This window comes from Cygnus atratus, chromosome 2 (genome assembly GCF_013377495.2).
Source record: "Cygnus atratus isolate AKBS03 ecotype Queensland, Australia chromosome 2, CAtr_DNAZoo_HiC_assembly, whole genome shotgun sequence".
Lineage (NCBI taxonomy): Eukaryota > Metazoa > Chordata > Aves > Anseriformes > Anatidae > Cygnus > Cygnus atratus.
The window spans coordinates 115,468,174-115,492,557 of NC_066363.1; the positions used below are offsets into that span (position 1 = coordinate 115,468,174).

A 24,384-nucleotide genomic window follows, 5' to 3' on the forward strand; every position below is an offset into this window, starting at 1 on the left:
CTGTATCTCAGGAGCTATTGTAGTGATTTAGACTATATAAAATAGCTATTGTTTGTTTTCTGCTGACAATTTACTGCTCCTCTGAGTTGCCTTTTTTGATAGCAAGCATTGCTTATCATGTGGAAAACATTGATCCTAACCAGGTGATACTGTAAGCTTACAAGCTGTTTTGTATTGCATCTTCTTTGTATATTCTTGACAAATGCTTTGAGTACATGGGAAAAAAGTGAAAAGTATCAGTTAGAAGTCTTGTGACAAAATTGGATTTGTCTTATCTGCTAATGAAATTTTTTAATCTAATGTGGAAATTATCTTGACATAATGCCAAAACCATAAAATAGAATATATTCTGCTTGTCAAGTAAGTATTAATTATTTTTTTCTTTCAGTGTGGAAAGAAATGTTTAATATCCCATGCATCTTACACTGGCAATTACTTATTGATAGCTAAATTGTCTCAATTCTGTCTCTTTTCTTACAAACCCAAAGAAAAAGCCATTACAATATTTATTTTATGAAACACTGCTAGAGGCAAGGGAGTCGAAATGCTAGTTCACTTGTCTGCTTGCCCCATTGAAGGATGGGAGGAGAAAACCACACACAAACAGAAAGATTGGGCTAAAATTCTTTTGGGCCCATGTCTGTGCAACCTCTTTGAGTGTCCTCAAACTGTTATTGTAGGTTTGCCATGTATGGCAGATCTCGGGGAAAATATAAGCATTTTTGGGACTTTGTAAAGCAAGCATGTCAGCATGCAAACTGGCTTGGGGCAGCGCACGGGAAGCCAGACTTGAACCCAGTCAGAGGAGGAAAGAAGAAGAAAGCTGCTCAGTTTCTGGATCTGTGCTCATTCTGTTTTAGATGGGCTGTCTTAAGACACTGGTAAGAGTAATAGTAATGCCAGGCATTAAAAATGGAAAGGTTTTCACAGCTCTTTTAGTCAAGCTTGCTGACTACCAAGATTAACAGGATGCTCCAGGCATTTTCACAATGTTCATATCTGTTTAATAAAGCTGGATTTAAAAAAAAAAAAAAAAAAAAACAAATCATCATATTTCCTTTTATTTTTAACCAGGAGACTTTTCCTGTGTCTCACACAGTATGTATTCAAGAGGCTGTTTAAAGCAAGTGCAGTAGTATTTATTCATTAAAACATGTATTATTAAAAAGGCTGAAAAAATAGCAGTGTGTATTACCTGAGAGACCAGAATTCCTCTTTGCAGGATATTCCAGTCTACCCGTTAAACAGGCAAGTGTGTGTTCTTACTTTTACCAAGAAGTACTTACAAAATAGATTAGTCTGGCTCCTAAGACGCCATTATGATCTGGAATGAAGTTGCATACTCATAAATCCACAATACAGGGTCATCAGTGTCTTCTGTATAAATACGTGTTTAGACACATAGTAATCTGTTAGAAATGGCTTGGTGAAGAAGACAATTTTTGCCTGGCTTCTGTGTGAAAACTGTTATTCAGCTCCCTCAGTTACGTTTCAGGACCTGACAGGCAAAATCTGCACAGTCTCCAGAGCTCCACAAAAAGGGGCCAGTGAGGTACAAATATTTGTGAAGCAACGCGTGTATTTAGAATATGGCTGGATTCTCAGCTCATTTGGATCTCAAGATTAGTTGAATTTTGTGGAGTGAGCTTTTTTGTTTTCCAGGCACATGCTTTTTCCCCCCACCCCCCACCCCCTTTCTTAGGGCTCTCCAAGATGCATAGAAGATAAGCCCCATAACAGCATTCCTTTATTTTTTTTCTTTTTATAAAGTTTGCCCAAAGCAGACATCTGAAGAAATGTCTTCCAATCGTGATTCGAGCCTTACAAATGCACCAGTGCAAAGCAAGCTAGTATCTTCCTTCCAGCAGCACACGAAGAAAGCACTTAAGCAGGTAAGCTCCTACTGCCTGGTCATCAGTTGGCTTTCCTCTGGCATGGGTGTCAGTCTGATACGAACATGATTTCAGCAGAATTTCAGGACGTTTCTGAGGGGATTTTTAGGGCTTTGTTTAGTGATGTATTGCTGGGTTTTTCTTTTTTCTTTCCTTTTTTTTTTTTTTTTTTTTTTAACCGATGGTGCAGTCCTGCCATTTACTATGGTTTTGATGTTTTTGTTTGTTTGTTTGTTTTTGTTTTTTGTAAGTGCTTTGCAAGTAAGCAGAATTGTTTGTATTAATCATGTCCCAGGTTTTTGTGTGTAAGCACTTAACACTGGAAATTTTATGTGAGGCTTAAAATAAAGCAAACATTTTGAAAGAAGTTCTGCAGATAGGTAAGAAGCTGGGTATACTTGCTCTTCAGTTTTTCTTTATGGTCTGCTTAGTAATGTTTTGCGTACTGTATCTGACATTACAGTGTGTAAGAGTGAGGTTGTTTTTGTTTCTTGAATAACCTGTGATTTGGATGATTTAGGTTGGAAGATATGTAGTAAAGTTTGGCGAAACTAACTGTGTGTTCAAAGTCAGCTGTTAACAGAAATCGTAACTGTGAAATTTATTTTCCAACAATGCCAAATTAGTTCAGCTTACAGCAGGGCAAACGAAAAACTAAAAAAATAATAATTATTATTCAAAAAAAACAACAGTATTTCCTCTCAGTTGTGAATATGTAGAAATTGTTTTAGTCATGTAAATACAGTAAAAAATGAAATACAACTCTTCTAAAATGTTAGTTTAACGAGATGATGTTGCTTTAATTTTTCTGGTAACTGCTCTCTTAGTTATGTTTAACTGAAGTATAGTATTTCATGGGGAAGTTTATTGCAGAGTTGTTGATTTAGGCTTAAATTAAGCAAAGCCTGTCCACATCTCCTTCTCGAAACACTTAAGTATTTGTGCTTAGTTTTTCATGCGGTTTGAGTTTAAATCCACTAAAATTAATAGACCTTTATCATTCATATAAGGTTATCTTTTACTTACGGGTTTTGAGGACTGGAGAGGATTCTTAGGTTGGGGTCTCACAACCGCTTGGTCGGGAAGGTTGGGCAGTGCACAAAGCAGCTCGCTAGCTGCTTGGGTAGTTTGGAGAAAGGCACGCAAGTTTTTGGAAACTTCTGTATAGATCTTTTCTAGTATGTAAACTTTCGGAGGTGTGGAGGGAGCAGGGGAAGGGAAAGGAGGAAAAAAAGCAAAGCCATGAGTGTTTGAACTTGTGTAAGCTGTTTAAACTCTGTCATTTTTCACTTAGCAGATGTATAGCACTGAGAATAATTTTTAAAAGGGCAAACTAGTCAAAATAGCTTAATTAATATAAAAAGTCATAACATTGATGGAAATCTTTGAAAACATTCCCTAAGGCAGTAGGGTTAGAGCAGCGTCGGAAAGTTAAGTAATCAATAGAAAGAAATCAGTTTTAATTAAGTTAATGGTAATTAGATCTTGTACTTCAGAGTACGAGATTATTACAGCTATCAGTAAAATGTTTTCTGTATGTACAGTATTAGACAAATGTACATTTGTATTGTGGAGTGCTGGAGGATTTTTCCTTTGTTTTAATTTTTCTCTAAAGCTTCAGGTGTTGGCTACTGCCCTATGCATGCTACAGATATGATTTAATTTGACATTGCAGCAGAGGAGAAAAAAACTTCAGCAGTGATTTTCTTTCACTTTCCAATCTTTCTATTGCTTTTATGAATGCACATAACGCATAAAATTTGTACAAAGAAGTGTCTGTACTACCTTTTGAATACGCAAAAAACTTCATACAGTTGGATTCAATGCTCCTCCAACTGCTGCTAACTTGCCAGTTCTGTGCTAAAGTAACAGAAGATGAGCCATCAGCATACTCTCAGCAAGAAGTGTTTATACTGTATAAACATATATATATATATATATATATATACTTTCTCAACGTCAGAAAGCAGTCTTCCCTAGCTATTGTATTTTTTCTATTACTTGACAGTCTTCACAGAATGAAAACTGACAAGGTAGTCTTTCAACCAGTTTCCAACTCAACTTTTTTAAAAACAGTAAGTTTTGATTAGCTTGATCTTGTGTGTATTTGTTTTGTTGTCCATTAAAATTAAAGTGGGAGGCAAGCTGATAATGTGAAGTATTGCTTGAAGATCAGAACTAGAATTAGCAGATTTTCTCTGTTTATCTAGTTATTAGCCACTCTAGTCATATGCCATTCTCTTTCAAGTGTTATGTTGGATTTACATATGATCTGATTTGTAATGAATTCTAGAGGTATTACTGGGTTTAGACTGCAAAGAGCAATCTCACGTTTCCTTGTAACAGCCTATGTTTCAAGATGTTCTCATGAATCAAATTAGTCACAACACTGCATTTCTTAAGCTATGCTAGTAGCTTGGAGGACGGGGCATTTTCTGAGCCCTCTCTATTGGTCTTGACTTCTCTCAGGTAGCAGTGGAACTGGGGTACTTTGCAAGGGCCAGGGAGGTCTGCAGTTCCAGTGGACTCTCAAAAGGTCTGCTTCGCAGTTCAGACCATATTTCCTCACCTTAAAAGCTTGGGCTGCTGTTCTAGTCTGGCAACTTTCTAGCTTCATGGCCTTCCATCGTGTCATTTTGCTGGGAGAAAGATTGAATGTTTCACCACTGAGTGTATTTCATGTTGCTTTTTTTCGTTTTTGAGGAAGTTTCAGTTTTGTTCCTGAATAGTATGAGTGTTAAGTCCAACAAAATAGTTTCCATTCATGAGGGCTTAGACAAAAGAGTCTGTGGTGTAGAGCTGCCTTTTATGCTTGTCTTTCTGATGGCAGATTTTAAAGATTTGTTTCCCTTTTGCTATTGGAAGTGCTTGGGTATGCGTGCCCAGCTGCTGCTTATCTAGTACCATTGAAAGAGGGGTTTATGGCATGCTGTCACGCACTGATTTCCCATCAGTACTGATCAGTTCTACACTGACTTACCTCATTTTCACACTTGAGAATTGTGGCATGCAGACTCATGTCAGGACCTCTTACCAGGAAAGTACTGAACTACATCTGCATCTGCTAACAGTGGTACATGATCACACTACTGTGTGAATTATTCTTGCTCTGGACAAGGCTAACTCAAGTATGGACATCAAGTCATGGCATAGTGTCTACCATGCTCCTCTCTGTGGTCCAGTTTCTGTTCCATTGACTTGAGGTGATACTTTTTTTGGAAGTCTTCGCTCTGTACAGATATGTCTGTATCTATCAAGATGTTCTTGGAACATTTCTCAGAAGAAACGATCATACCTGCAAACTGGCCTCACGTAGGTAACACTGAGCATATGTGAATATCCAGGACATTGAGGTGGTGTTAGTGTCTGTTGGACTCTGATAGCCAAGTATAAGAGCACCTTGTCCATCAGTGTACCAGTTGGTTCCTGGGGCAGTACCAAGAGAGGATAAAGAACTTGAAGATGCGATATAACGATGTCTGGGATGATATTAGACCTCCCAGACATGGAAGAAAATCCTGCCTCACTTTTGGCACTTTGGAATCAGCACCAAGAAGGGTACCCATAAATTTTCTGTTGGGAGAAGAGAAGGATACTTCATTCAGACTCAGAATCTGAATACAGACCAGGACATGTCTGAGACTGTGCTGGGCATCCAGATCTCTTTGTAGAGACAGAACTCCAGAGACAGCAGCCAAGTGGGTTTGGGAGGAGAGAAGCTCAGGAAATAAGGGAATCTACACAAGGTATGTTACTGCTGCTGCTTTGTTTTGTTTTTCTTAACTTTGGGCTTTGTCTGCATGCTTGGTGGCTGGGTTCGTAATATGTGCCACTATTTTATTCATAAAGTGGGTAGATGCAGTTTTTCGAGAAGGAAGCACCCATCCATATGATTTGTTCTTACAGCAATAGTGGCAACTGTGTGCCCTTTTTTTTTTTTTTTTTTTTTTTTACATTGGATGCTGTCAGGCCCCAAGCAGTAAGAGAGCTATGGGGAATGTTGCAGTTTGGCTCATGTATTGCTTCTGAATTATAGTACATGAGACCTGTATAGCTCCAAATAACATTTCAGGCTGAATTTTCAAGCACATCCATAATTATTATCATTAGAAACCAATCTACAATCTTTCTGAAGCAACAGAAAACTAAATTTCAGAGCAGAATGGCAAAAGTGTAATTTAGCCCCGATTTGCCCAAATTCACAGGATTTGTTTATCAGGTTTTTATTCATTTGTTTGTTGTTTTTTTTTAAGGACACAGGCGTCCAAGTGCCTAGGCTGGCACTGATGGTAGAATCCTGAACTCCCTTGGTGCTGGTGTGGAGTTGCTTTCCTTTCTTCACCTCAGGCACACCGCTTACCTTGCTTTGAGAGAAGAACAAGAGCAAACTCACCAGTTTTGCTCCCTCCACACTCATTCTGTTAGGACTTCTCTCCTTGAATACAGCCAGATACAAGTTATCCTGAAGCATTTTGCTGTCCTTGGAAAGTAATCCAGTATGAGTCTGTCTGTGGTGTCTGTCCTTTGACTCATTTGAGGAACTACTCACTCATATGTTGTGATGCAAACCTGATATATTCGCCTGCCCTCCTTTCCCTTCTCCTCCCTTGAAGAAATAAAGCTGACAGAGGAGATCATTATGCTTATGTCCTGATCACAAAGAGTTTGAGCACCGGGTGTCTTCCTGAAAGTCTTTGAAATTCCACTGTGAACTGACAGAGATTTCTTGTACTGAATTCCTTGGTAATAGAGAGTTTGTTGCACTGTCTCAGTGTCTGTGTTAACCATTTTTCTATGTTTCATTTCAGATACTACGGATTTACCAAGGACACAGTTGGAGAATTCTGGCTCCCTAGCTGAAGTATTTGATCAGATGTCTGGCAACATAAGTGACGATTCTTGACAAATTTTCCTGTCAACAAATGGAAAACAAGAAAAACATGTTGCTTTTTGACTACTAGAGAGACATGGGAAGGGACAGTGGAATTTACAAAATGCGTTCAGGAAAATGGAATTTTGAAGATGATAAACTAAACTGATTTTCTGATTGCCAAGACAAGTCTAGGGAAGAGGACAGAGAAACTATGGCAGGGAGACTGCATAATGGGGAAAAGAAGCTGGAAGAGCAAGAGTTCCAGCAGGAGCTCTTCAGGGAGTACATGCATTGCCCGAAGGCAGGCTGCACGGTATGTCCCTCTAAAGGTCCCTATACATAGGCAGCATGTACCAGCTGCTCAACACAGTGCTTTGGTAAGACACAACACAGTGTTTATGGGACTTTCTTCTGTGTCATCCCCATGGTCCTCAGCCCTTACTTGTGACGGAAAGGAAGGGGCAGGAATCCACATGATCCCTGTATTCTTTTTGTACCACTTTTTAATAATTAACTCCCAGTTGCTGGGGCATTCTGCTTGTTTGTTTTCCCTCTGGGGTTGTTTGCATAGCATGCTTTTTGCAGCTGTCCTGCATGTTTTCTGTTTTAATAAATGTGGTTTTCAGAATACATTACTCTAAGAAATATCTGAGAATTTTAAAGCAACTTTATAACACTACCATGTTGAAGCATTGTTTCCCACTCTACTTCACTGTAGGACAGAGCCCTTCACCTAAAATATGTCCATGAAAGTTAATTTTGGTTACATTTACCACCCCTACATAGTGGAATCTCCTTCCCAAATACATGTTGAAAGTTCATGCTTAGTTCTGGTATGTAGCTGCTGTTTCTTGTCCCAAGTCTCAGTCAGCCAAACTGATGGCAGTGGCCAAGTTCTAAGCAGTGCACTTTTTTGATAACATTTTTCTTTAAAAACCTAGGGTACTATTTAAGATGGATTGGTCATAACTGCTGTCCTAATGACAAATACCATCACTGTAGATGAGAATCCCATTTTGTTGGGTACTTTGCACAGAAGTCAAGCTTTTCTAACGATGTTGCATGATTTTTCCATACACTGGCAGTGAGTCTCTAAGTGAATATCTTCTTCTGGGCCGTATGTAAAGAACAACTTTGGATTTGAATGTTCTATAACATAACAAATTAGACCCAGGAGAAAATGAGTCTGGCCTTGATTTTGAAGTGCATTCTAGAAATGGTTGGCATTTTCAGGGAAAGACAGGATTTGCAATGGCTCACAAATCTTCAGGGTTCTGGGAAGCCTCCTACAAAATGCTGACAAGCAGTGATGTACCAATGCTTTTTCAGGAACTGTTCGGTAGGTCTCCAGCAGACTGCATGCTCAGGGTGTAGGGCATGTAGAATGCAGGCTGGAGCAGTACGTCTGGCATAAAGACATTACACTCTAACTGCTTACATTGGTGCAATGTAAATTGGTGCCCCTGTCTCCCTGAGAGGTACTGTGACAGGATGTTTTTGTCAGGAGAATGGTAGGATGGTCTTGTAGTCCCCCCACTATATTTTGCACGAGTATATTTGTAAATTTGACCTAAAAGAAAACATTGATGATTGTTTCAAGATTTTCTATGGATGTTGCTGTCTTTATTTTGTTTTTAAACTGCTTTATGCAAACTGTTTCCTTCCCTATATGTGCTTTGTTATGCGAAGAAACAGGTTTCCCCATAAAGCACTTTTCAGCTGATAGCTGTTAGTTGTTTAATACTGCATGATTTTATTTATTTTTTTAAGTATACTCTTCTCTTTGGAAAAAAAAGTGTCATTGAGTCAATCAATGCATGTGCCATCATCATTCCCATTTACATGCAAGTCAGAACAGGCATTGAACACATCACACATTTTTGTCCTTCTCTTTTGGTTTTGTGGTTGGGAAAGAAAAAAAAAAAAAGTACGTTTTGCAGTTGATTGTGATCTGCAGCAGTGGTAGCTGTGAATGCGTTATTGTACCCCTGTAGAAGATGGTACTGGCTTGCAGGTGTAGGGACACGCACAGAAATCCACACATTCTCTCTGCACTACAGATGTCCAAGCACTTTGTTTCACTGTTGGTTAATACACAGGAAAGCATTCAGTTGTTAATGTGTACTATAGCTGTGTGTATAGATTCTGACCACTACTGAGACCTAAAGAACAAATATGTGGCAAGAAATTATTTCTATTCCAAAACAGCATAAAGTGTCACAGGGTAGGAGAATTGTATTGGACAAGCATAGACGCTTATTCTAAAAGTGATTAAAAGAATTTGAAAATAAAACCTAGGTCTCCAAACTTCCAGTTATTCTGCCACTGCTCTTCAACTGATCAGTTGTGTACACTTAGCACCAGTGCTGTTATGTTTGGTGTATGAGTCTGGCTGGGTTTCGTATATGAGTCTGGCTGGAAGTATACTAATCTGTTCCGTGCTTTGGGAGTGACACTTTGTATTTTGTAGTAGCTTCCATGAGAGATCTTTATTATTGTTTTAATCATACATATGCATGGTTATAACTACTTTTAATATATGTTTACTATAAGAAGTGGTGGCATCGCAAGAATAATAATGTTATAGAATCAATGTGTTTACTCTTCACGATTTGTGGCGCTTGCTGTTTTATTTTAACTGCTCTGTGTACCTATGAAACAGGTTGCCACTGAGATTTTAATTTAAGAGAGACGTGGGAATTAAAGTCTGTCTTAATTTTACTAACAAAATGAGGGTGAAAGAGAGGACAAAGAGTGAATTTTATGGTGGTGTTAAGTGAATCAGTGATAAACTATAAATTTGTTTCATCCTTGCCAATTCAGGATCCATGACCATAATGTAGAGTTGTTATTTATTTTGTGCAATAGGCTTTTCTCAGTGTATCATAGCTTGTGTTTTTCACATGGCACAATGGAAGACTTCCATAGCTTTATGTTTCTGATCCATAATGTGTGAAATTTCAAAGGTTATGTTTCACGATATGAGTTTCAGAATGTAGGCTTGACATTTATGGAACAAATAGAAATCCGGGACTATGTTGCTTAATGCAACCAAGTGTTACATATCTTTGTTGTTAATAACTTAATTTTTAACATTCTCAGCATGTCATGCATTTAAGCTCAAATGAAAGTAGTTTTCTGCATTAATGGTTTATCTGTATGCTGCATTTTTTCATTATGATTTGAAAAGACGTGGGAAAGAAAAGTTTAAAAAAAAATCCTAAGCAGCAGTAAAATGAAAGCATAATGCCTGACATTTTGCTTCTGGGGCTCTTTTGGGGGTGTATTTTTCCCCTCTCTCCAGTTGCCTTTCAGTCTATATTGTTTTCTTTCATTCCTAGTTCAAGAAAGACTTATTTATTTAGTTATTAATTTATTTATTATTGAAGAGAGTCTACCGTTTTGTCACATGGGTGAAGAAGTCTTTCCTATGTCAAAATCAACTACATATGAAAAGATTGTTCTTAAGAACAGATAATGACATTCATGAGCCTTCCAACACACTGCTACACTCCAGCGGGGGCATAAACTTCCCAAAAATGAGGAGACCTGCTCTTGTGACCTGTTTATGAAAACCGTCTTGGAATTAGAATATCACTGTTAATTGCATGATGTTTTTCTTTTGGCATGTATCTTTAGAGTTTGTGTTTTCTTAAAACTTTTTTTTTCTCCATGTTATGCTGAGTTCTTTGGATGAAAGTGGATCGATAGGTTTTTGGCAATAAAATAATTGTATTAAACAAATTAATTATGCCAAGCCCTGTATAATGACCGTGGCAGTGTTATTCAACAGATGGTCACAGGTTCTGTTTTATGAATGGGAATATTGGGAATTCTCCATACTCATTATGTGCAAGAGATTCACAGATGTCCTTTGCAAATCTGCTTGTGAAAGGCTGGATGTAAGTACTATATTTTGGTGGTGATTTTAATGTTTAAATTGTATACCACGTGACCTTTCATTTTCTTTCTCTCTTGTTTTATTTATGTGCCATACAGATAGGACAGCAGTAATGTTTTACAGACTACTTTAACAGTGATCTGTTCTAGGAATTTACAACTCACAGCTTTTTTTTTTTTTTAACCGAAGCATTTAGCACAAAGTTGTTGAATAAATTTGAAAAGTAAACAGTTTCATCTCATTAAAGAAAAAATTTTATTATGTAAATTATCATACATGCTATATATGTTTCTATCTTTTTCAATAGTAAAAGTGACACCTTACCATTTGGTAGTTATTGGCTCTTTCTTGCAGATCCATGGGAAGTTCAGCAAAGAGGTCATTTATCTCTAAATATAGATGAGCTGCAAAATGTTGTGTCAGTAAAAGATACTGGTGTAGTTTGTGTTAGTTACTGTTTCTGTTTCTACAATGAGATCTGGAACCATTTTTCTTTGGAATAAGTTATAAAATTTCTCATTTTCTTCAGTGGTAGTTACAAATTTTACTCATCTACTTTGTGTTTATTCCCTTCACCAGAAGAGCTAAAACTAGAGATTTATCTGATTGTGGAAACAAGGAAAGCACTAAATTAGCTTGGTACACTGAAGGCTCAATATAGCAAAGCATTTGGTGTGTGTTTCACTCTGAGTAATCCCATTGACTTCCAAGCTAAGTAGAATTAATCTTGGGATACAAGATTCTTGCCTTATCCTACAGTAGTCTTGTATCTTAAAATTAATATCCCTCAGGCGAAGTGTAGAGCAGTTATATATTCGTCCTCAGCAGAGACTGCACACAGTGTCCTTGGTTTATACTTAACTCCTTCTGGTGTTTGGCTTTACTAGAAACTAGGCTTCAGTCTGCATCTTCTCCCTATACTGGGTTGCTCCTAATGTTTTGTTTTCATGCAAAGACTTGTCTAGCATTAAATTTGGGCCCTGCAGCTTTACATCCAAACTAAAGATTAAAAAAAAAAAGTTGTGATTAGTTAGGAATAATTTCTCCCACTAAACAGAATGACTGAGCAAAATCTCCGCCATATCTTTACCATACATGTCAAATGTTAGATCATTTACTTGATGCTTTAATACTCTGTTCTCCTGCCTCATATCTTTCCTTTGACGAATGGAAAGATAGGCATCGGGATGATTATTAGTCTGTTCTCTAGGCACAGCTTAATTTGTTGGTATTTTGTGTTAAAACTTTGACTTAGATTTTGATGTTCACATAGTTTTCATTTTTTTTCCATTCTACAACATGACTTTCAGCTGTCCATGTGTATGTGTCTTTTCTGCCAGCTTGGGTCATCCTGTACAGAACTGAACTTAACTGTGGGCCCTGCATTGTGGAGATGGAGGAGACAGTGAAATAATGAATGTTAGGGGAAAAAGGAAACCCTAAAAAGCAAATGTGTATCAAAGGGAAACATCATCTTTAAGGTTTGTGCGTCAGTCTCACATGTTGAGGTGCTTAGCCCCTAGCACAGGAGTGGGCCATGCCGCAATGTAAATGGTTCCGGTAGCGGCAACCGCCTACTCCCCGATGGCTATTTTGCCTTTGTGGCTCTTGGGGCTCACCCAAGACATGGTGGGATGGGTGTTCTGGTTCTGTACAGCCACGCGAGCACAGCATGCTGCCTGGAAGTGCCAAGATGTGGCCTTCCCACAACTTGAGAGAAGGTAAGTGAGAGATTCACTTGGCAAACACTGGGTCCGGCAGTGAGTGCGTCACCTGGGGCGTACAAATGCGGCCTGCCTGTCACGATGGATGTATGGCACGTCCTGCTCCCTCTCCTTCATGGCAATTGAGTCTAAAGCACGGATAAGTGGCTGCGAGGCTTTGCAAGGGATCTACTTTTGTCACAGTGGTGGTATAAATCATTAAAATCGTGCTTCCCTAAGATGCTGGCAATGAGGTGGTGGTCCTTGGTAGAGGTGGAGGTTGTCTTGAAAGACCAGGAGGAGGCTGGAGAATAACATGGGGCATTGTTTGGGCGCTTACTCATTTGTTTAGGGAGGTTGACGCTGAGGATGATGTTTTTCTCTGTGTTCTTCATCATGTAAATCTGTCCATGGGGCAACAATACAACGACTGGGTTGTGGTTATACTGGTATATTGTTATCACACCAGTTGGCTGTCTTTTCACTTAATTTTTATTGGACTATTTGTTACAGTCTAAGTGGCATTACTGTTGAATAAGGGTCACCTGGTTTGACACCCAGCTTGGCAGGACTGTGCACTGGGGTACATTTTCAGAATTTTGGGGGGAATTTACTACTTGAGAATTTTTAATGTTTTTGAATTTTGTGTCCGTAAGTCTGGCTGTCCTTGCCCAATACCAGTGTGAATTTTCTGTCTCAGAAGTGTTTGAAGTGTAGGCTGTTCTTTATTGCTTTCTGCTTGCGTCTTTGGTTCAGTGCAGATCTGACCAGCTTCTTCTCTTTGTTTGATTTCAAGTGTTGTAATTTGCTTTTTATTGCACAGTGCTTATGTGTCTTTTAAGAAGTGTACTATAAAAGGGGTTAATCAATGAAACAGCTTTTATGTGGTTTGGTGTATTTTATGTTGTATAGTGTGTTATTTAGAAGAATAGAGTGATATTGATTTCTTTTTTTCAGAAATCTTTTTTTTTTCTTTTTTTTTAGCTGAACATTTTGGAAAGATATTGCAGATTAATTGAAGATACAGATTTTAACCTTCTAAGTCATAAGTCATTCATGCTCATAAAACTGCAGGGATAATTTGTTTCAAATATGTTCCTTTTTGATATAGTATTACTTTAATAAATCCCCCCCAAGATCATAACACAAATCGCAGTTATAAAAAGAGAGTGCAGAGTAAGATTGGAGGAAAATGGGAGGATAGAAGAGATCGGGATTAAGCCCAGCCCATTCTGATTAATTCCAGAATTTTAATGCTTGCAAGTGTATTAATAGACAAGCATTCGTATTTGTATATTTTAAGATCTTTTGAATGAGGTATCATTTTCTACGTAAAACAATCTGGCAGGTATTTGTTATTTCTAACCTTTAAATATTTGGTATTACATTATCAACCCTGTAGTCAATCCATTTATGAAACACAAAGCACTCCCATTTGTAGAGATTTATTCTTGTATCATTTTTCCCGAGATTTGCCAGAACACCATCATGTTCGTGTTCTGAAGGTTAATGCCCAAAGTCAAGCAGGCAGAAGCCAAGTGCTGCAAGGTTTCCAAGATTAGGACTGATTCCCTTCACAAAAATAAATGATTCCTGCCATGTTCAGTGATTTTGTGCAGCACTACTCACGGCTGAGTGAGTGCATCAATACTGTAGCCCTTACATGCTGTACATACTGATGACACTCTGTGTTAACTTGATTGACTGAGCAGTATACTGGAGAGGATGCACCTGCGAGAGATGTGCAGACATATATATTTTTATTCTGGTTTTGAAACATTTATTTTACGTTTTTTTTACTTGGAAGTCTTAGTTTCACATTCCATGGGTAATCATGTTGTGCTGTTAAGGTAGAGCAAACAGTTATGTGCTTCTTTGTTGTCAAAACTGTATTGGAAAATGATCTAAGGTGCATCTTCTTTCTCTTATAACCAAAAGCCTGATTTTATGTTTTAAAGGAAAATGACATAAAGGGGACGAGTGTGAAGTCTGGCAAGTCAGTAGCTATGTAAATTATGCTTATTTTAAGAGATTCAGTGTAATGGTAGAGAAATGTCTCATGTAATTCACTTACGAGCAGTGTTTTTTGTTACATTTTTATGTTTTGTTATCATTTTTGTAGGCTTTAAGACAACAGCAGAAAAGAAGAAATGGAGTCTCAATGATGGTAAACAAGACTGTTCCTCGTGTTGTTTTGACACCATTAAAGGTGTCTGATGAGCAGTCGGATTCACCTTCAGGTAAATAGCTAAAGGACTATTTGCAAGATCAGTGCTAGTCACAGAGCCTTCCTCTGAGTCAGATGTGTAGCGTACAGAACTGGGGACTGCTGAAAATGATGTTTCCACTTGGAGGCTTTGTTTAACATCTTTATTTCCTTATAAAATCTGTGACTCAAGGACAGGGATTTTTCTTTAATTTTAATAAAGAACTGAAGGCACACAGTAAAATGGCAATTGATAATAGCAGCTTTAAAGGAATGCAAAGTAACATTTTGTTTGGCTCTGGAACTCTAATGGAGGACCACATGCTGGTATTCAATGCCATAAAAAGGAGAGGGGGAAAAAAAGGCAAGCTTCTCTGTGAATGTGAATTTGTCTCTCAATTCTGCATTGCAATACTAGGATCCTTTTGTTAGCTTTTCTTGTTCTGATGCCATTCTTATCACCACAGCATAACCTTGACCTTTCGTTCTGGCTGTTAAGTTTCTTCATTTTAAGAGATTTCTATGTCTGTGTTTAACACAAATTGACAATTGTATTTCCAGGCATCTCTCTTCTGTAAGTGTTACTTCACAGAAAAATGATCTTTTTTTGCCTTTAAATTGCTTTACTGCCCTATAACTTGGGGTTAAAATATTTTTAAAGATATCTCTTGTGCATTATAGGAAAACATTATTTTTATTAGATCAGTGAACATTTTTATTGACTGTAGTATTCAGTAAACTTTAGGTTTTGGTACTTAATTGATTTATTGATCTTTTTCTTCCATTTCCTCAGATGATGAGAAATTGTATTGTGACCAGAAAGGTGTGTTGCCTTTCAGCAAGTAGATGTCATTTTTTTTTAATCTTATTTTTGCTTTGTTTACAGTGTAGGGGGGAGCAGGGGGAAGGGAGGGCTGGTGATGCAAGTGTATCAGTGTCATGTTTTGGGTGTTTTATTTTTTTCTAAGGATCTGAATCTAAAAATGGTGAAGCAGATGGTTCTGATAAAGAGATGAAACATGGGCAAAAGTCTCCAACTGGAAAACAAACAAGCCAGCACTTAAAGAGGTTAAAAAAGTCGGGTTTAGGTGAGTAGGAGTAAAATGAATATCTTATTTGTTATTTTAATATTGAGATGTTTGTAAACTCAGTGTTCTATTTAAAAGTTTTATTTTGCTGGTTTATATCTGTCCCTTTCTCAAACTCATAAGTTGATCCTTTCTCAAGAAGATATCTTTCTTTCTGGCTACCTAAAAAATCCATAGGCATTTTTTTCCCCCAGCATGCTTTTCTGTAGTTGCTTTTTAAATTTGACAGACCTAAGCAACTGCAGACAGAGAGGTCATTTATCTGTTAGCTTCTGATTGCTGCATTATGATTTTTGGGTGGGTGGCAAGGGGTGGGGTAGCAGATATTCTTTCTTCCTGTTAGATTTGCTTGCAGTCTAATACACATTTAATCCCAAAGAGAATAGCATCTTTTCTTACATATCCATCCTATTAGAAGTTAACCCTCTTTTCTTCACTTGCATTTTTCCATTTCGTATAGAGATTTGGCACATTATTTTCGATTGATTCTGATTCTTTGGTGGATTTGTTTCTTCAGCAGGATCCTTAATTATTTTTGAAGCTACATCTCTTGAGGTGGTAGATGTAGTTTCTGGTTCTTATTTTCCATGTTTTTAGCAAGATCCATGGATGTTGATCTGTAATTAATGCAGAATTGTCTCTGAAGAGATGCGGAGAGAAAATTCTCAATAGCTCCATGTGATAGGCAGATTTTTCTGCTCTGCATGAAGCATAATTGGAAATGTTCCCTAAGGAACAGAAACAGTAGTATTCACTAAGACTCTTGTCTCAGCTAAAGTAAAGTAGAATAATTACATAACTGTTTCTTTATCTTTACAAAGGACCTTTACATTCAGCAGACTGCTGAATCATTTAGAGAAATATTTTTGCTATGTGACCATATTGGGGAAATTAGCTAACAAGCTTTTCATAGTAGCTGGGTAATCCTAAAAAATATTTCATGTCTGTTTTTGTGGTGATAAGATTCTTTTTCTTTATTAATGACCTGACCTAGTTCTATTTTTATATATAATAATTCTGTAAAATAGCTTGAAGATATTTTACTTCCTAAATATCATAGGTTGCTTGTTAAATACTCTATTGCCAGTTCCTGGTGAGCTGTTTCATGCAACCTTATTGTATCACAGCCTCCCATTAAACTGTATTTTGGTTTCATATATTATCTTCCTGCAGAATATTTATCGATCTCAGATGGAAGCCTATTGTCTATGTTTATCAAATGGCATTACTCAAAACTGAAAATACACTTTCAGTATTACAACTTCGCTGCACAAAGATATGTTCAATTTTAGATTATTTCCTGTAACTTTTCTCTAGATGTAAGACTGAGATACATAATTTGATGTATCCATTCTTCACCAACCCCAGATATTTCATCAAAATGGCCTTTGGTGCCAAATATAGAGTGAATACATTAGATTTTTTTGTGGATTTCAGGATAAATTCTCCAGTCTTTGGGGACACGATCTTTGGAAAGTAGGGGACATTGTGTAAGGTTTAAGGGTTTCAGTGATTTCTGTCCTTTTCCTATTTTGATTTTCATACTTTGATGTAGAAACATGGTGCTCCCACACTTTTCATAGGTAATTCTCTATATTGGAGGTTAATCTCTTTTCCAAATCTGTAAGCTTGTGTTTCTCTCTCATCTTCCACATTCTGTTTCTGATCTGGCCAGTGGTCCCCCAGACTATGGTAGCAGCTACATAGGGATTCAAAATGTCGTTCTCTGTAGAAAAACAATATGAAAAGCACTGGCATATGCTCTGTCATAACCTTCTCTCCCTCATAGTTACAAGTAGCTATACAGTAGAGGCATATGATCAAGTTCCAGAGAGTGGCTACTTTCCATGCTACTCCCAAACATTTCCCTAAATCTCACTACAAACTCAAGACCTACAGCAAAGGTCCTAAAGCTAGGAAGGATGCAGGAGAGAGAATTTGTTCTGGTGGTATTTTTTTGTTGTTGTTGTTTGTTTGTTTGTTTTTCTTTTGGCATTTGTTTGTTTGGTTTGGTTTAGTTGAGTATGGCAATGCTGGCCATCTACAGTGAGGTCTGTTATCGTAGGAATAGTATACATATTTCTTCAACAAGTTGGTAAAGCTGCCGTAGTAGCCCGTAAGTGGTAGCCAGTCAAATAAATCAGAAAATGTGTAACTCTGGCACCCAGAATTAAGCCTGAGTTTCTACTACTCTCTTGGTCTCTTAACACCATGAAAATATCTACCAATGTAAGATGTTACTGACTTTGCAATCATACATTTTGGTTTAGTTTGGATCATCTACATATGTATGGCTTTCCTTAGAATATGAAGCATTAGCCGGGGAAAACGTTGCTCCAGTTTGGAGTTACTTAAAAGATGGGGAAGTGTATTCTGTACTGAATAAAGGAAGGAGTATACATACAGGCATTAAATTTGGATACATCATACTACTTGTGTTACACTTGGGGATTGTGTTCTTTTTGCATTTATATTTGGTGGGTGGAACAGATGGTAAGGACAGTTTACTGTGATGCATTCATGAAAATGAGCACTTCTACACAATTGTCGTTTCTAACAGGGCATTCATTTGTTTGTAATGGAGTCTTTGCAGTATTGAAATACAGTATGTTGAAAATGTGTGTTAGAAAAGGTTACCCTATGCTGAATGCAAAGTGATCCTTGTTTCATTCAGTTACTATTGTTTGCTAATAAGTAAAAGGAAATTGCAAGAATGTTTGTGGGAGGCTGTGACTGAAGGGGAGTATATCAGTTGTAGTTCTTGCTGCAAAGGGCTATGCGAATGTTGAGTACCATCAGTGTTCATAGCAGTGGAATATTCCCTGCAATTGTTTTTTTAGAGATTCTGCAGGACTTTGGGTATGACCTAGTCAAGACCCCTGTTGAAGCATCACTTAAATATTTGGAAGAACAACAAACCAAAGCCTGGAGGAGTTTCCTGGGAAGTGTTAGAAGTCTCTAAGTTGTTCTGGCCACCTGGCCTCCTCATTTCTTCCATTTCTGTTTGAGTATTGTAGTATGTTAAGACTGGAAGGCAAAAAGGGTTATGGAAGTACGTATATATCCTGAAGCAGCACTAGTCAGTTGCTTTTCAAAGGACGTTATAAGGTATCTTGTAATATTATCATAGAAATAAAACAAAATGAGGCCAGGCAGGTCATCCAGTGGTCATCTAAATTGTTTGTCAGTCACAGAGCAAGATCAGCTATACATCTGTCACTCCTGGCAGATATTTCTCTACAAATTCTTAAAAGTTTTCCACTGATGGAAATTGCAATGCCTCCCTATGGATTTAATCTGGTGTCTTCTTGTCATATGTGGTTAAAAGCTTTATTTTCCCCATATCTTACCAGTAATATTTCTTACTGCGTAAGAGTTTAAGCTCATTAACTTTGCTATCCGCTGTGGTCAGTAAAAAGACATTGGTCTTTACCCCTGTGTATCAGACTTTTATATATTTTCCCCTTCCTTCTGTGCAGCCTGTGTCTTATTTTTCCTCACAGACCCTGTTTTGTAGACCTCTGATAATTCTTGCTGTTGCCTTCTCTGTGTTTACCATTTTAGATCACAGGTTCTTGCAAAAATTCTGAGAAATGCGTGTTTTCAAACACTAAATTAACCCTGTAAATATTCTCATCTCTGTGATCACTGTCTATTCACACAGGTAGTTTCTAGCAGGTGGAATGAGTTAGGCAGGCCATAGTGGTCTGTGGATGCAGAGCATAGGCCCAAGAGCAGCTCTCTGTAATGATTGATTGACATCAGCCTTGTAAAACAGTCTTTTGCTTGGAAATAGATGCATAGAATTATGTTGATGACATTACAAGAAACTTTGCTGCTTCTGCTGAGCTGAGTTGATCTCTTGAGCTGGAAGTAAGGATGTGTCTATTGTGATGTTGACTGGAACATAGGTCCTGCAAGAACTCAAGAAACAAATACAGGGAATATAAAAGAAGCTGTTACACACCTAGAAAAGGCTGTTACCTCTCTCAGAGTACTGTTTCTGTGGACTTTGCTGTATTACACAATAAAAGCTAAAAGCTTAACACGAGTAATTGTTCTTATTCTCTTCCTTTATTTATGTTTAAAGTTATTTCTTGTTTATTCACTCCAGGACATTTGAAATGGACCAAAGCTGAGGATATTGACATAGAAACACCAGGATCTATTCTAGTGAACACCAACCTGAGGGCTTTAATAAACAAACACACCTTCGCTTCTTTACCTCAGCACTTTCAACAATACCTCCTTCTTTTGCTTCCAGAAGTAGACAGGCAGGTAAGTAGAAACATGCAAAATTTCTTTATATACTTACTGAGACTTTTTTAGAGTGTGTTTACATGGGCTGACTTGGTCGACTAGAAATTGCTCTAGAAAAGAGTAAGAAGAAAATTTCTTCATTAGGTAAATACTTTTAGGTAAAACTGTTGGAGGTAGAATAAGTGTAAATTTTACCTCAGCATCGACCAGCTTCTGCTTCCTTTCTTTCTGAAAACTGCAGCTCCCTGATTTGCCAAAATAGAAACTGGCCAGCATATCTTCCAAACTTGTCAAATCTCTTAATCAGCTTTTTTTTATCTACAATGTTGTAGATAAACTTCTCATCTTCAAGACTATTATGTCACATTTTTTTTCATCTTTGACCTTCCTGGGCACTCTACCAGCAATGCCTAGGTCAGTGTTAGTTCTGTTGGCTTTTTCTCCTCCTACCCTTTTACACATACCTATACATGTGTCTGCTCAGTCCCAGTGCACTGAGTCTATTCATTCATACTTTTTTATAAGGAACTTCTTGTTCCAGGCTCACAGCTTTAGGCTCATACTGGTTGTTAATCAGTTATGTCAAGAAGAAAGATTTGAGGAGTAAAAGCATAGAAATAAAAGTACAACTTTGTGTTGTTTCCTACAAGGTTTAGTCCTTTGCGCATTTGTTGTTTAGATTGCAGGCTTCTCAGAGCAAGAAGAAATCTTTCCCATGTCTAGCAGTTAAAGTAGCACAGAGGGCCAGCACCAATTTCAGTCACACATTTGCTTGACTTCCAGAGGTAAACAGGCTTACCGATCTCAGTGGGGGCTACTCATGTACTTTTTCAGACACATTCTTAGGCAACCTACTCAATTAGGGCACTGATTTTTTTGCAGATGGTCAGTATCTCACTTTTTATTTATTAACTAGAGATGCAGGTCTCTTAAAAAAATGATTAAAACCTTGATCTTAAATCGGTATGAAAAATGGTGTGAGTTCATTCCTTAAGCTGTTACTCAGTAGCTTCTACCACAGTAACACAAGGGAAAACGTTGTATGATAAAAAGAGAATGAAAAATTGTACTGATGTGCATTTACTCAGCCTCTTACCCAATTGCATACTGTATGTTATGGACTAAAGTAATGCACTTTCATAATGGAATATTTGTAAGAGAACACTAAAAATACAAAGCCAAAGGAGAAACAATATAAATGTATTTATTCTCAAGCTCCTACAAGGCAGTCAAAACCAGTACTGACAAATTTTAAGAAAACATTTTTCCCTGCATAAAACAGATTTTAACTTTGTGCCCAGCAAACCTTTTACTGAATATCTTCTAGTTAAAATCATGTTTTCTCTCCAAGCATCATAAATTACAGTGTTCATGCATTCAATTGCAAGCACTGTGGCCTTATTTATAAAGTTTCTTACTTGAAAATTTATTAAAACACAGAGGCTCTAAAACTGACAGGCCATTCCCTTCTTAATAGGTTTCTTACAGCACAGATTTTGGCAAGAAAATCAAGAGAATTAATTTAAAATCACTACGTAAAGGCAATGCATTTCTTTTTGATTAGTATTTCAGAAAATGTTCACATAATGCACACATTACAAGTGTTATTTCAAAGGTCCAACACTATGTAGTTGGATAGTATTACTTCCCAAGAGAACTAGTCACAAAAAAGAGTTGTCATGCAACACATACAGGTGTCTTTCTATCTCTGTTCTTCTCCCAGTATTCTGCGGGTTTGTACAGAATACCATATTTTAAAATATATTTGGAAGGCAGAAGTTTTCCTTCACCTCTGGAGGATTAATGTAAATGTGTGGCCTCCAAGTGTGATAGCTGAAGGATTGTTACCTGGTGGGGAGTAAAGTAGCAATCATCTGCCCAGAGTTCTCACTTTGCAAAGGCTGTAATAGAGAATTTGATCTCTTTTTTGATATCTGAGATTATGTCCTTTGCTATGCCTAAAGAGTAACGTGCTAGATATGGACTGATGAAAGCAATTGAACTGATGTGCTTTTCCTTCCTGTAAGGTAAGTGGGAAACACCAGTGTGGTGCTCAAGGATCAAGTGAGGACAAGAGCAAATTCCAGCCAGGAAGTTCTGGTGAGCATCTCTGATGCTAGTTGCTCTTACCAGATACGCCAGGGACTTTCGGTCTTCCTCTTTTAATTCTGCTCCCTAAATCAAATGGGGCATCAATCAAGCAAAAATGCTGTAAAACTATTCCTCGATTTAGCTGCCCATCTCTGGGGGTTCAGTTTCATTGTTTTCTGTTGTTGTTTTCTTGCTTCATGTGAGCATTGCTACTTCTGCTCTTCTGGCTGTGGTGCGTTTCCTCTCCGTGTGCTGCCCTGCAGTTGACGGCTGCTGTCTTCCCCAGAGAGAGTTGCGTTTCTGTGTTGTCATGTGGATGTAGTATGTGAAGTACTGTAATGAATGGCACTATAAAAATGTAATAGAGTTATGCTATTTGTATATATATAGTGATCTGTGAAATAAATTACTAATGAAGTGCAGTCTCATTTAGGCTTTATTACTGCTCCACATAGAAAATCCCTATGATGAATGATTCTTTGTCATTTCTGTCATAAACACCATTTTTCTGGGCGGTATAACTCCTCCTCCTTAAATCGTACTGAGCTGAAACTTGTCACGCATATGTCAGTTTGAATAAGCATTTTTAGAAACCATTACTTAAGGGAGTTGAGGCTTTCTTTCTTTTTTTGTATGTATTAGTGGTAATTATAAATAAATAACTTTCCTCTACCTTGGTTAGCCTAACGTGTTCAAAAAAAGTTTAGGTCCAAATCAAAAGCTTCAAAAGAAATGTTTTTTTTTTTTCTCTGGCTTTCAAGTTTTGCAGTTGCTATCAGGGAGCCTTTTATGGCTACATGGATCAAAGAGCTTTAGGAAAGATGTCTCAGAATGGAAGGAGTTAAGAAAAACTCTGCTTATGTTGGCAGTATTATTTTTCCTGCTCCATCTAGACTTTTGACAAAGTGGAAGTGCAGGATCATTTTTTTTTCCTTAGGACAAGATAAATTACATCATCAGTTATTCATACAAGAAATTGATTTCAGTTTGTATATTAATTTAAATTTTATTTCAGTAGCAATGAGGCCTGTGTGTAATTCTCTGTATTCAAAATGCCTGAAGAAGAAATTGGAACAAGTTGGCAGTCATGGTAGTAACGTTTCATCAAGGATTTCATTTGCTTTCATTTGGGTTTGGTGCGAAGTAATATGTGAATGTTGTTCACAGAAGCAGCCACGACCAGACTTGTCTGTTTATTGGGCTACTCCAAAATTTTACATCACTGGATACAGGGAATTTCATGTCTCCAATCTGGACATCCTGATTTTGAGCTCTTTGTCAGCCTAAACAGTCTGAAGGGCTCAACGACCTTAAAGCTCAGCTGATCCAGAAGCCTCGTGTGGGATTTCCCCATGAGAAACAGATGTCTGAGCTGTCAGTAATAAAACATCTGAGCGTAGAATCTATGTGGAAAGCAAAGTCTCTTTAGAAAGATTTCACTTATCAGAAATCCCAGCAAAGAATTTTTCTGATCAGCTCCAATTAGAATGCTCTACAGCTACAATGGAATTTTCTTCAGAGAAATACCTACTTCTAATATTAATACATCAGTCTGATACTTAGGTATAACAGAAGCCTTCCTGACCATCTCTCAGCAAATATTTATCTTCAAAGCAGAAAATTTCTGTCTATATTTAGATGCTCTACTGCGTCAGCATCTCTAACTATTAATTGAACAATGAATATTGTGCAAGGATAGTAACATGTCTGTGTGGCAGGTTGCAGAAAAGAAACGGCAACTGACAATGTCTTGTCTACAACAGCTTGCCATGTTGCTGCTACTGGGGAGTCAAATTCCCCCTCTTAACTCTGGGGTATGGGAAAAGGGAAGGCAAGTAGGTACATTTAGTAAGCTGCCAAGAAATGAAGTACTGTCCTATCTGAACAGCAGCAGAAAGCTTAAGTGATTTTGCTCATCCTTAGAGAGCTGCACAGAATGTTCTTTCCTGATGGCTCTGAAAAAAAAGGCATCTTCCCAGAGTCTACAAATGCTTAACTAATTCTGGTCTTTGAAAATTTAACTCCTGTATTTCTTCTCCTGGTAGCATTGGGTTCATGCGAGCTTCTTACAGTTTTTACCTGCCCTGCCCTTTCACATAGGTTGGGAATTTCCTCCTGCAAACCAAAGGATCTCAAAGCCTCCTCAGATCTGTGTGTTATTTTGTAGTGTCCTTATACCTGACCAAACCTACTCATGAATAGCATTTCAAGCAACAGAAGATACCCTGGCAAAAATTTTACTGTGCCTGAGCTTTACTTGTTTTATGAAAGAAACTTAGCAATCTCTTTTTCTGAATCAGTCTACAATTTATAGATAGTTGAAGTAGTTACTTAAAAGCAGAACTGTAAACTTAAATTTTCTCATGGAAA

The 24,384-nt window shown here is 37.6% G+C and overlaps 1 protein-coding gene across 1 annotated transcript in view; it reads left to right on the top strand.

The window, feature by feature from the left end:
- The window catches only part of ASXL3 (ASXL transcriptional regulator 3), a 126,234-nt gene that overhangs the window by 66,993 nt on the left and 34,857 nt on the right, over nucleotides 1-24,384 (top strand). Inside the window, exons 7-10 of the mRNA XM_050709124.1 lie at nucleotides 1,771-1,892; nucleotides 14,492-14,609; nucleotides 15,544-15,663; nucleotides 19,778-19,941. Of these exons, the coding sequence (XP_050565081.1) occupies nucleotides 1,771-1,892; nucleotides 14,492-14,609; nucleotides 15,544-15,663; nucleotides 19,778-19,941 (524 nt within the window). The remainder of the gene's footprint in view (nucleotides 1-1,770; nucleotides 1,893-14,491; nucleotides 14,610-15,543; nucleotides 15,664-19,777; nucleotides 19,942-24,384) is intronic.